At 49.1% G+C, this 14,021-nt stretch overlaps 1 protein-coding gene across 1 annotated transcript in view; it reads right to left on the reverse strand.

Moving 5' to 3' along the window:
• Positions 1 to 14,021, reverse strand: part of LOC119977805 (von Willebrand factor A domain-containing protein 3B-like) — a 240,759-nt gene that overhangs the window by 109,615 nt on the left and 117,123 nt on the right. Inside the window, 2 exon segments of the mRNA XM_038819030.1 lie at positions 3,640 to 3,848; positions 11,233 to 11,366. Of these exon segments, the coding sequence (XP_038674958.1) occupies positions 3,640 to 3,848; positions 11,233 to 11,366 (343 nt within the window).

A 14,021-nucleotide genomic window follows, 5' to 3' on the forward strand; every position in this document is an offset into this window, starting at 1 on the left:
GTCCAGAGTCGAAGCTCTTCAAAATGTGAGAACATTTTTTGCTCTTCCCATACAAAGTAACAGGTATACTCCCCAACATGCAGTCATATCACTTCATAAGTGGAACTTATTAATAATAATAATAATAATAACTTTTACTAGTGTCACAAGTTGGCTTACATTGACACAGCAATGAAGTTACTGTGAAAAGCTCCGAGTCACCACATTCCGGCACCCGTTCGGGTGCACAGAGGGAGAATTCAGAATTTCCAATTCACCTAACAGCACGTCTTTCGGGACTTGTGGGAGGAAACCGGAGCACCCGGAGGAAACACGTGCAGACACTGGGAGAACATGCAGACTCCGCACAGACAGTAACCCAAGCCGGGAATCGAACCTGGGACCCTGGCGCTGTGAAGCAACAGTGCTAACCCCAAACTGGTATGATATCAGTTGTGTGATTTCACAGAAAAATATAAATATATCAAAATTGAATTATTGAATAAATGCTCAGAAAAGCATTCTAGAAATGACCATTGATCATTGTTGGTTTTCGGGTTTGGCCAGGCCGAGGCTGGTCAGATGGGCCCAAGGTTCACTCAGACCATAGGAAAAGGCAGCCAATGATTAATCAGCACTCCATCTCACCAATGCAGCCAAACAAGTCAGTAAGTTATTTTACACATCTAATAATATTTCAAATTCATGCACAGCAATCTATGAAAATGTTTAGGCTTCAGACATCCCCGGTTTTCAGATACCCAGATCTGAGACACAACCCGTACTGTATCAAATACCTTGTGGAAGTCCATGGGTGGGATCCCCGGGGGACGGCGCGAATCCCGGCCCGCCGCCCCGACACCAGTTTTCGTATTCTCCGGCGCCGTTTTCCGGGCAGGGGTGGGATTCCCACCACGCCAGTCGGGGGCCGTTGGCAGCGCCCCTCTCCCCTGGCGATTCTCCGATGGGCCGAGCGGCCGTCTATTTTTGACCAGTCCCACCACGTACTCAACTCACGTACCGGGGGGACCTGGCAGGGAAGCCGGTGGGGGCGGTCCTCAGGGGGGGGGGGGGGGGGGGTGGGGTCCTCGGGGGGGGGGGGGGATCCGCCCCTGGGGGGGCCCACAAGGTGGCCTGGCCCATGATCGGTGTCCACCGATTTGTGGGCGGGCTTGTTCCGTGGGGGCACTGCTTTCTTTCGCGTCGGCCCCTGTAGGGCTCCGCCATGGCCGGCGTGGAGAAGAGAACCCCCTGTGCATGCGGCAAAATATGCCAGATGGTCTGCGTATGCGCAGAATCATGCTGGTCATTCCGCACATGCGTGAGATCACACCGGCCCTTCGGCGCATGCGCAAACTCACGCCATCCCTTCGGCGCCGGCTGGAGCAGCGCCAACTCCTCCGGCGTCCACCTAGCCCCCAGAAATGCAGAGAATTCTGCAATTTCAGGGCCTGTTGACTCCGGAGTGGTTGGCATGGGTTCTCCCGCCGGTGTGAGGACTTAGTCCCCAGAAGGTAGAATCCCGACCCATGTGTACCACATCAACAGCATTTCCCTCATCAACCCTCTTTATTACTGCTTCAGAAAAGACCATCAAGTTAGTTAGACACCATTTTCCCAAAGGAAATCTGTGTTAACTTTCTTTAATTAACCTGCATTTGTCTATGTAACTGTTAATTTTGTTCTGAATTTTTCTAACCGTTTCCACCGAAGTTAAACCAACTGGTCTGTAGTTGCTGAGCTATCGTTACACCATTTTATTTTTAAAGATTGTAATATTTGCAATTCTCCAGCCCTCTGGAACCATCCTCGAGTCTAAGGAAGACTGAAAATTTATGGCAAATCCCTCTGTAACTTTCACCCTCATTTTCCTCAGTATCCCTCAATGCATAGCACCCAATCCTCTCGCCTTATGGCCGAAGAATTGAACATCCAATTTTACTTGTGTTGTGACTCTGGGTCAAGTGGGGCTGGAATTGACCACGCACTAGCTGGCGGATAATGACAGTTAATGAATCAGACATGAAAAATAAATCAGACATAAAATAAATACATTTCCTAAAACCATACACTACAATGGAAATTGATTATCTCTAGATTGGAATCTCCCATTTCCTACTCTCCATAACCGCGAGGTCATCCCAAATCTTTCGACACATGTCCTCATTCATACCAAAGCCTGTCCGCTTATCACCCCTTGACCTACACTGGCTGCCGGTTAAGAAAAGTCTTGACTTTAAAAAAAATTTCATACTGTTTCAAATCTCTCCATGGCCTCACTCTTCCCTATCTCCTCCAGCCGCATGTCCCCCTCACTCTTCCCTATCTCCTCCAGCCGCATGTCCCCCTCACTCTTCCCTATCTCCTCCAGCCGCATGTCCCCCTCACTCTTCCCTATCTCCTCCAGCCGCATGTCCCCCTCACTCTTCCCTATCTCCTCCAGCCCCATGGCCCTCCAAGATCTCAGCACTCTTCTAACTTTGTCCTAATGAGCATCCCCAATTTTAACCACCGCAAGTATGGTTGTGCCTTCATCTGCCTGGGCCCCAAGCTCTGGAACTTCGACTCTATCTTCCTCCTTTAAGACAGTCTTTGGAATCCTACCTCTTTGACTAAGCTTTTGTTCTTCTGCCTTCATATCTCCTTATTTGGCTCAGTGCCATGTTTTATTTTCTAAAGACCCTGTGAAGAGCCTGGGACTGCTTGGCCGGGATTCTCCCGCAATCGGCGGGTCGGCCCGTACCGGTGCCAAAGAGTGACATGAACCACTCCGGCGTCGAGCCACCCAGAAGGTGCGGAATCCTCCGCACTTCCATGGGCTAGGCCGGCGCTGGAGGGGTTGGCGCCGCACCAACCGACGCTAAAGGGCCTCAGCGAGTTGGCGCATGCGCAGGACTGCCAGCGTGTTCTGGCGCATGCGCAGAACCACTGGCATGTTTCCTCCACATGCGCAGGGGGTTTCTTCTCTGCACTGCCCATTGCGGAGCCTTACAGAGGCCGAGGCAGAGGGAAAGAGTGCCCTCACGGCACATGCCCACCCGCAGATTGGTGGGCCCCAGTCGCCTGGGGCTCCCCCCGGGGCCGGATCCCCCAGCGCCCCCCTGAGGACCCCTGCTAACAGCCAGGTCCTGCCGGTATGGACCTTGTCTATTTCATGCCGGCGGGACTTGCCGAAAACGGGTAGCCGCTCGGCCCATCGGGGCCTGGAGAATTGTTGGGGGGGCTGCTGCCAATGGCCCCCAACCGGCTACCCCCCCCCCCCCCCCCCCCCCCCCCCCCCCCCGTCCAAGAACCGGCGCTGGAGAATTCGGCAGCCGGCATCGGAGCGGCAGTGCGGGATTCACGCCACCCCCTGGTGATTCTCCAACCCGGCGGGGGTCAGAGAATCCCGCCCCTTATATTTACACAGCAGCTTTAATACGCTCCGGTTTCCTCCCACAAATCCCGAAAGATGTCCTGCTCGGTCAATTGGACAGTCTGAATTCTCCCTCAGTGCTCCCGAACAGGCGCCAGAGTGTGGTGACGAGGGGATTTTCACAGTAACTTCATTGCAGTGTTAATGTAAGCCCACTTGTAACAATAATAAAGTATATATCTATCTATATATAAATATATATGTGTACTAAGTTGTTGAAATAAGTGATGGCCAATTCCTCTTACCAGCACGTAGCACTTTCTTCATTTGGAGTTCCTTTGATTTCTTGGCACTGTCCGCACTGTACATGTGGCACCTGTCCCTATGGTTCCTGTGAGTGGCGGGTATCCAATCCACAGCTGATCTGGGTCTCACAGTTGCCTTGGCATCTAAAGAACGCACCCGAGCTGTATTGTCACTCCAGGTTGGGCGCATGATTAGATCGTCTGCAGCGCTGCAACAGAAGTGAAAGGAGAACAGTTTTTAAAACTGTGGAACACTGTGAATGCATCATGTTGAACATAATCACCAACAATTATCAATCTCACACTGTTAATTAGCTCAACTAAAACGAGGAGCCGTCAGGAGCAGCATGAAGTCAATACTAACTCTTTTTACAATTGCTCAATGCTTCAGCACCACGCCTCTCTTTACAGCCCCGTATAATACTGAACCAATACTGTATAATCCTGAAGTCAGTCACTTTGCAGCTCCCATTTGACAGATGTTTGTATATTTTAAAAGGTGATTATTCAACCCAGACTATTTCTCAATACTTTTTTGAATTGTAATAATTATTGTAAAATAGGGAATCATGGCAATGAATATGTTGCAGCAAGGTTCCACCGTGACATAAATAACCAGACGCTGGGTCTGAACTAGGAGCAAAGATCACGACGGGGCATTCAAAGCAACGCAGGTAGTGCATCGTGTCCATGCTACCTGGTCGTTAACATCGGGCATGGTTTACTGGCCTCATTGCACCAGGCTTGGTGATGTGACGATGCCGTTGAATTTTGTGAGAGGCTACTTACGAGATTCGCGACGCTCAAGAAGTCTCACAATGTTCAATCAAATCTCGTGAGGTGACGCGATCTGCATCTCACACACACTGGGCGAGACCCTGATATAGATACTTAAATGAACTATTAGGGGGCAGCACGGTGGCACAGTGGTTAGCATTGCTGCCTACGGCGCTGAGGACCCGGCTTCAAATCCCGGCCCTGGGTCACTGTCTGTCAGGAGTTTGCACATTCTCCCCGTGTCTGCGTTCACCCCCACAGCCCAAAAGATGTGCAGGATAGGTGGATTGGCCAGGCTAAATTGCCCCTTAATTGGAAAAAATAATTGGGTACTCTAAATTTATTTTTTTTTTAAAGAAAAAAAAATTAACCATTCGGCTCATTTAAATATTTTCACAGGGCCCGGGAACTAACGGCCTCCCCAGTGAGGCCTGGACTGGGTGCCATTTACTACTAGTCAACACAAATGTGGACCAGGCGTAACGGCACCAGGGGGATGTGGGGGAGGCATCTTGGCACTGCCACATGCAATGGCTGGCACTGCCAAGCATCTGGGCCTGACAGGGGTGTCATGCCCATGAAAGGAAGGATTAGGGGGAGTATAAAGGTTCTGGGGGGGGGATAAGGGTAGGGTTCCTGAAAGAGGGGGGGGGGGGTGGAGAGGCCTGAAAAGAGGGCATTTAGTGGCCCCCATAGCAGGGTGTTCTCATCTGGATGGAGGGGGGGGTAAAACCCATGTGTGCGGGGTGACATTGCCTGTGACTGGAGGGTGTGGGGAACCCTCAAGCTCACTAAGAGATCAGGGCACCCTTTCAAAATGGCGGCCCAATCTCTGAGGAGCTTGTCTAACCGACAGATTCCACTCCACAGTGATGAATACATTTCTAAATGAGGGCTTGACCAATGACTAAGGATGCAATTTGCCGGCTGCGGCCTGCCGGAATCAGGACAGGACGCGGCTAATAGATCCTGCAAGAGGCCTCTTCTGAGTTTCTTGAAGGACATTATGCCTCGCGAGATATAACGAGATATCGCGATATGGATCCCGCCCATAATGGGCAAGACCGAGACTTGCAGAGCTTTTTTATTATAAATTTAGAGTACCCAATTATTTTTTTCCAATTAAGGGGCAATTTAGCGAGGCCAATCCACCTACCCTGCACCTCTTTTGGGTTGCGAGGAGAATGTGCAAACTCCACACAGGGCCGGGACCAAACCCAGCTCCTCCGCGCCGTAGGCAGCAGTGCTAACCACTGCGCCACCGTGCGCCCAGACTTGCAGAGTTAAGTGAGCTTAAAAACTCGCCTAACTCTGCCGACGCCAATTCTAACCGGCTCCCGGGATCTACCGGCCTCGCCATGGACTGCCCAGCCAGGTGCCGATTAGGACTGGTCCCCACAAACGGGGGCCAGGGGAAGAGCATTTGGGGAGGGGGGGGGGGCATCCCAGGCGATCGGAGGCCCCTCGGGTGGTTGGTGCTTGAGCAGGATGGTACTCTGACACGGATGCCACCCGGGCAAATTGACACAGCCAGCTTGAAACCTACCGAACACCTGGGGTGGGATTGTTCGGTCGCACCCGCTGACTGGATATTTCCGCCCAAGGTCAATGGACCTTTACATGATCTCCATCCCGTCCATGGTGATCTTGTGGTGGGCACAGCCAAAAACTCCAGTCCATAGAAATTTTTTGGTTGAATTGTGCCCATCATTTGTTCTGTGCAGCCTATGCTAACAACATTGTTCACTGTCTGCAACCATCAGCAAGGGTCCAATATAATTAGTTGCTCAACCTACTTAAAGCAAGTCTGCAGAATTGTGGCAGCTCGAGATGCTGAGACAGTTGGGAATAGTGTACTGTGCTGAAAGAGCAATGGATGAGCATGGAGAGAGCGTGCCTCAAGGTTTTTTGATGTTGCACTGGCATCCTTGGTGAAGAAGGTGGAAACAAAGTGAGCTGTCCTGTATCCACACACATACACACACACACACACATGCTCAAAAGGCACTGGGAATGTCACGAGTCAAGTCCCAAGAGGCCCATAAGAGGTTCAATGGCTTCAAAGGGTAGCCAAGTCAGTGTCATGTCCTACCAGACTGATGTACCATCAATTGGACTCGAGTCGTGAAGAAGTTCCATATATCAGGCTTTAATCAACTAGTTGTGTGCCCGACAGTCGACTTCCAGAGAAAGGCCGACTGCCGGATCCTACGGGTTCTTACATCCCGCCTCGTAGGTGGGACTACTTGCCTCTCGGCCAATGGGTGAGCAGTCACATGACTAGCCTCAACTAATCAGCAGAGAGGCACATGACCGACCTGAGCCAATGGCAGATAGGTACCGCAAACCTCCTAGTTATACCACCACATTGCTCAATTCACCGTACCTCCATCATTCACCTAGCAACAATTTCTACCAACCAGGACAAATATTTATAGCTTCACCTCACTCTCACACAGTTAGAACTGCCACACACCCACATTTCTTAACTTGTGAACACTGACAACGTAGTGCAGTTGAAAGCTGCATCCAGTGATCTGTAATTTTGTTCAGTTTACTGATTATGATCAGTCGATGGCTTGTGTTCGTCTACAAAAGCTGCCACACTCCTCTCCATTGATAAAAACTTCAGGTTAGAAATGGGGATGGTATAAATGTGCCACAACAGAGCAGCAAAAATGTAGGGTATGGAAGCATTAGTACAATGATGCCACACACTGTGAGCTGCAGATTTAATTCCATCCTTGCCTAGAGCTGATCTTGGCTCTTTACCAAAGAGCCATGGCAGGTAGAGAGCGTGTAAATGGTGTTAAATTTATGGATTTGTACATCAAAACTCGAAAAGAGCTCAGTGCTCCAAACAAAATGAGTCACTTTTTAAAAAGTTCTTCCGAGGGATGTGGACGTCCTCCATCCCTAATTGCCTTCGAGAAGGTAGCGGTAAGCTGCCTCCTTGAACCGATCAGTCTGCCTGTGTATGAGGTACACCCACAGTGCTGTTAGGAAGGGAGTTCCGGGATTGTGATCCAGTGACAGTGAAGGAACGGTGATGCCGTTCAAAGTCGGGTTGGCTTTTTGGTATGGAGGGGCATTTACAGGTTCCCATGTGTCTGCTGGCCTTATACTTCTAGGTGGTAGAGGTCACGCGTTGGAAAGCTGCTGTAAGAGGAGCCTTGATAAGTTATCTCAGTGCATCTTGTATATAATACACACTGCTGCTACTATGTGTCGGTGGTAGAGAGATTGAATGTTTACGGTGGTGGACCGGGTGGCAATCAAGTGAGCTGTTTTATGCTGGATGGTATTGTGTTTCTTGAGTGTTGTTGGAGCCACACTCATCCAGGCAAGTGGAGATAATTCCATCATACTCCTGACTTGTGCCTTTGAGATGGTGGACTGTTAATCTATTCCCAATTACCAATCGGTTATTAAAAATCTTGGAGTGGCTGCTTATCTACACAGTCTTACTTCTCATTGTCAAATTTATCACACTTTTCTGTCAAACTCTCGCCACTTTCACAAATATAATGGGGTTTGCTTATGTAAACTTGTCATATTGTAAACATACAATCTAACCAAAGGATAACGCAGTGGAGCAATATTTTTAATCTTCCTTTTTCAGTTCTGGAAACATTTTGCTTTTCTTCCTCAGTTTTCTCCTGAAGCAGGATACATTCTGATGTGACCATAAATTCACACGACACGTGGTTGGAAGTGAACAGTGGTTTTAATAGTCTTTCAACAGAGCCTGCCTGCGATGAGATGAACTGGCAGGCAGGCTCACGACTGCCAAGCTTTATACTTCCGGTTAGCGGGAGGAGCCATGGGCGGAGCCAAGGGTGGAGCCCAGTACAAACTCCTCATCTCCCCCTACGGGCAGAGCCGCGCACCTGCTCGTATATCGAGCTTACCTAGACACAGTACATCATATATAATAACAGTGTGAATTACACAGACTGTGATTCACCACATTCACCCCCTGTAAAATATTGAGTCCAGCAGGGGTGATGTGTCTACAAAATCCAAATTACGAGTTACAAGTTACAATTTACAGGTTATAAATTACAGGTTAAGTCGATCTGGCGGCCGAGTCGGCCTCTGGGATCGACGAAGCACCGGGGTTGCAGCCTCTTCGGGTGGCTGGTGTAGCTCGGTCTGGGTGAGTGTGCTTTACACTCAATTTGGCTCTGTTTCGTTCCTGAGCTCTAGAGTCGCCAGGTATCGTTAAGATACCGCCACAAGTTTCAAGTTCAAGTTCAGACCAATAACTCAATACACCAGTTAGTAAGTTCAAACAAGACACGTTTATTATAATAGTTATCTACTAATTGTGCATATAAAACTACAAGACGAGGCTAATCCGACCACTAACAGGCCAATACTTATCTGGAATAAGGGAACTGCCGGATCAGGGAACAACAGCCTCTTGCTTTGTGCTGGATCCGCAGGCTTCCAGTCGGTGTGGACTAAAGGGGTCAGGAGTGTCTACTCTCGTAGCGTGCGTTGTATGACACTTACTTGATGGGGGCTGCTGACCAGGCCTCTCCTTCTCAAGGTCTTCTGCTGCAACGGTGTTCTGCTGGGAGGGCTGGCTGGTCAAGGAGAGGCTGGCTAAGAGAGCGAATCAGTTCTGGGACCTGACTTTTATAGGTCCCAGGGGCTTCGTATCCTTCAGGGCGGACCTCCTATAAACCTGCAATCAACTGGGTCTCTTCCCAATCGATTGATTTGAATTTCCCCAATAACGGGGCTGTCCCTCGATCACCGGCCGATTCCTTACACCTTATTGGTGCCCTTTGTCTTAGATTTTACTGGCGCCGGAATGTCTGGCCTTCCATAGAATGTTTAACTGTTGTGACCATTGTGCCTGGGAATCACCGTAAATCGCTTCATTAATATGCGCAGCTTGTTAGTTACAATTCTGTCGGGTTTCTGTGGCAGCTAGAATACAGGGGATTCTGCAGACTGCTGGTTTCTTTTCCAATGTCCATTTTACCCTGCAATCTTTGCGTTCTTCCATTTTGTGTGAGAAAGTGGCCAACCCAGGTGGCTACACTGGGCGGTGGCGGTCGGCGAGGGACCCATGGCGGACTCCGGGGGTGATTAGGCCAGAGCTTCGTATCCGACTGGTTCGACTGGTGACGGGGAGCGCCGGAAACCCAATGGCGCGGGGGCGCAGAGCACGGGCAGCGGAACTGCAGGCGTGGGGGCGCCGGGCGCGGGGGGTTGGGAGGGGTATAGTGTGAGGGGTATCTCAGCAGCGGTGGTGTCGGAGTTGGATCCTGCAGGTGCCAGGTCCCGGAGGGAAACAGTGTCCAGACGGCCGTCAGGGTACTCTATAAATGCGTACTGTGGGTTTGAATGGAGCAGGAGCACTCTCTCTTCGAGTGGGTCAGTCTTGTGAGTCCGGATGTGCTTCCGAAGGAGAACCAAGTCCGATGTCTTTAAACATGCTGGGAGCAAAACCCCCGTGGTAGTGCCCCTAGAAAAAACAAATAGGCGCTCGTGAGGGGTCTGGTTGGTGGCCGTACATTGGAGGGACCTAATATCATGGAGCGCATCGGGGAGGACTTCCTGCCAATGAGAGGTCGGGAGCTTCCTGGACCGGAGGGTCAGTAGGACGGTCTTCCAGACCGTCACGTTTTCCCTCTCCACCTGCCCGCTCCCCCGGGGTTGTAGCTGGTAGTCCTGCTCGAGGCAATTACCTTTTCGAGCAGGTACTGACGCAGCTCGTCGCTCATCAAGGACGAACCCCTGTCGCTGTGTACATAACTGGGGAAACCAGACAGGGTGAAGATATTATGCAGGGCCCTAATGACTGTGTGGGAGTTCATATCGGTGCACGGGATAGCAAAGGGGAAGTGGGAGAACTCGTCTATTATGTTTAGGAAGTACACATTCCGATTGGCCAAGGGGAGTGGCCCTTTGAAATCGATAGCGAGGCGTTCAAAGGGGCGAGAAACCTTGAACAGGTGGTCCCTGTCTGGTCTATAGAAGTGCGGTTTGCACTCTGCACAGATCGGGCAGTCCCTGGTGATGGCTTTCATCTCCTCTGTGGAGAAAGGCAGATTTGGGCTTTGACGTAGTGGGCGCGCCGGGTGACACCAGGATGGCAGAGGTCATCGTGAATGGCTTTCAGGCGGTCGTCTTGCGCGCTGGTGCACATGCCGCGGGACAGGGCATCTAGGGGCTCGTTGAGCTTCCCCGGTTGGTACATAATATCGTATTTGTAGGTGGAGAGTTCGATCCTCCACCGTAAGATCTTATCATTTTTGATCTTGCCCCTGGTTCCCATTCAATCCAAGTAATTTACTTGGTTATTTAAAATTTTTAGATTTCAGGTTATTATGAATCTTTTTAGCACTTTTAAAATTTTTCCTCTACCCCATTTAATGACCCTTCTGCCAAGTAGCAGGCATCCTGCTCAAAAGGCCTGCTCTACCTTCGGCCTTCATATCTCTGCTGCCATTGAGCCTCAACCTCCTGCTTCTCATCGACCAGGGCCCATTACTTTTGACTGCCCGTGATCCCTCGCTCAGCTGGGGCTATTTTTGCCACCCCACTGCCCTTCAGCACACTACAGACTCCATCTTTCCAGTCAACCTGTAGCGTGAGGCCTTTAGATAAGGAAGCCTAAATAGAGCCATGACAAGGAAAAGATTCAACAGCCTGTCAAGGGAGTACGTTTAATTATCCTGGATATTCAAAGCTTTGACAGACTTTGAATGGGCAAGAGCTAATTTTGATCGCCAGAGGACATTTAATATGAACACAACTACTAAACCGATGAGGTCAAGGTCTGGAAAACGAACGTACTTGCTCTTTGTAGCTGTCTCGTCACTGTTGTGGTACCAGTCCAGCATTACACATTCTGCGTACAGTTTTTCCACCCTCTCCATGTCCTGTCTTCCCTGCTCCATTTCTTTCTTCAAAAGGCAAATATCTTCACTCTGAACAATTCAAATTAATTCAGGCAGTCAAAACCGTTGGCTAAAAAAAATTCAGATTATTATGAAATGAAAAAATTGAGATTAAACAGCCAATTTGAATTGCCACTGGTTGCAATTAAACACAAAAAAAGTACCTACTTGAATAACAATCACAGAGATCAAGAAACATGATTTATCACATTCACTTCCACATGGACTTGTGTATGATAAATAGTTTGCATTTTCACAGACATTTCTTAAAAGAAAGGACCAATCATAATAAAATAACTTGGCTGTTTAAGGGAGCAGGCATTGAATATTCGAACACAGCTTCTCTTTCATTTATTCGCAAGTGATCTACTATCCCCAATGAAGATGAGGTACTAAAAGTAGTTCACTTGCTAACAAAAGCAAATTGCTGTAGGTGCTGGAGATCTGAAATTAAAAGAGGAAATCCTGGGAAAAACTCAGCAGGTTTTTGTAGCATCTGTGGAGAAAGAAAGAGTTACCGGGCTGAATAGTTTCGGGGATGGAGGCGGTTGACATGCCCCCTCCCCACCCCCCAGAAATCACATTGCCATGGATCCAACACCTACCACACCCAACCGCTCTAAAGAGCTGCTGGGTGGAATGTGGAGGGTCAAGTGGGACTTCCACCCCTCATTGTGGAGGAAACCCCGCCCTCTGAAGTGCTGGCCAATCAGATTGATGGCAGCTCCATCAATCCCGGTGGTGCCAGGAAGCCGTCAGTGGCCAATGCTCGGAGAAGGAACAGGAAGGATCATCATCGGCTGCTCGCCCCTCTTCTACCATACTCCAGATGTGTGACTTGGTTCCAGCATCACCTGTGAGCAGGCCTGCCTATGAAATCTCAACTAAACATCCAGGCAAATAATAGGTCAGGGCATGAATCGAGGACCCTTGCCACTGTACTCAGGCTTATTGGAATGAATCACGTGTTGTCATTGGAGATTCTATTGAATAAAGATTCTATGAGACCAATTCTCAGGCTGTACCACAAAGAACAGGTACCAGAACCGTATTCAGTGCACTTCACCTGTGCAGGCCTCAGGCTGAGGTGTTTCTATCCATCTCTCCATGCCATGAAGTGGGGCGGCAAAGTCATTTATTGCTCCAAGCTTACTGTAACCACCTCAGTAGCTCAAATGTCTGCATTATTTCTGTCCACAGTTTTTACAGAGTACAGTCATTAAGCTCTAATTCCATACTTGGGAGCAGTTTGGAATATTGTATTTGATTACAGAAGTGGATAAAATGCATTTTGAAGATTTTTGTGATTTCTGTTTTGACTGGCGAACTTCCCAAATACATTTTACAAGACCAGAAGTAATCTGGGCGAGAACAACTAACATTGGTTCATAGAGGGGTTTCTATACTGGCTTATTAATCAACCAAAATAATCAATTGTTGCAGAGTAAGAAGTCTTACAAAACCAGGTTAAAGTCCAACAGGTCTGTTTTAAATCACGAGCGTTCGGAGCAGTGCTCCTTCCTCAGGTGAATGAAGGGGTAGGTTCAGAAACATGTATATAGACAATGTCAAAAATGCAAGGCTACTTTGAATGTGAGTCTTTGCAGGTAATTAAGTCTTTACAGGTCCAGATGGAGCAGGAAGGAGCTGTGCTCCTAAAGCTAGTGATTCAAAACAACCCTATTGGACTTTAACCTGGTGTTGTAAGACGCCTTACTGTGCTCACCCCAGTCCAACGCCGGCATCTCCACATCACAATTATTGCAGAGGCCACAAGTATCTTATAATGGCTAATGTGTTGTTGCCATTATTGTCATTCGTATCCTGGCTGTCAAGTTCAGCAATTAACTTGTTCCTCATTGGTAATGTGTTTATGCCTTTATCTCTCCTTTCTAACTGGCAACTCCTATCCTTACAAACTCTTTATGAGTTGTATTCTTCTCATTTAATTCTGTCTGCCAATTGATAAGTAGGCGATACACAAGTTAGGCATTTAAAAACATTCATTCAAGGGATGTCGGCTTCGCTGGCTAGGCCAGCATTTATTGCCCATCCCTAATTGTCATTGAGGAGGTGATGGTGAGCTGCCTTCTTAAGCAGCTGCAGTTCAAATGATGTAGGTACACTCACAGTGCTGTTAGGGAGGGTGTTCCAGGATTTTGACCCAGCGACAGTGAAGGAATGGTGATATATTTCCAAGTCAGGATGGTGAGTGGCTTGATGAGGAACTTCCAGGTGGTGGTGTTCCCCTGTGTCTGCCGCCCCTGTCCTTCTAGATGGTAGTGCTCGTGGATTTGGAAGGCGTTGCTGAAGAAACCTTGGTGAGTTCCTGCAGCGCATTTTGTAGATGGTACACATGACTGCCACTGTGCATCGGTGGTGGAGGGAGTGAATGTTTGTGAAGGGGGTGCCAATCAAGCAGGCTGCTTTGTCCTGCATGGTGTTGAGCTTCTTAAGTGTTGATGGAGCTGCACTCATCCAGGCAAGACACTCCTGACTTGTGCCTTGTAGATTGTGGACGGACCTTTTGGAGTCACCCGCCGCAAGATTCATATAATCCATAGATTTCCTACAGAAGGAGGCGATTCGACCCATCGAGACTGCACCGACCCTCTGAAAGAACACCCTACCCATGCCCCCTACCCATGCCCCCTGCCCTATCCCGGTACCCACCAAACCTGCCCA

This window comes from Scyliorhinus canicula, chromosome 14 (assembly GCF_902713615.1).
Source record: "Scyliorhinus canicula chromosome 14, sScyCan1.1, whole genome shotgun sequence".
Taxonomy (NCBI): domain Eukaryota; kingdom Metazoa; phylum Chordata; class Chondrichthyes; order Carcharhiniformes; family Scyliorhinidae; genus Scyliorhinus; species Scyliorhinus canicula.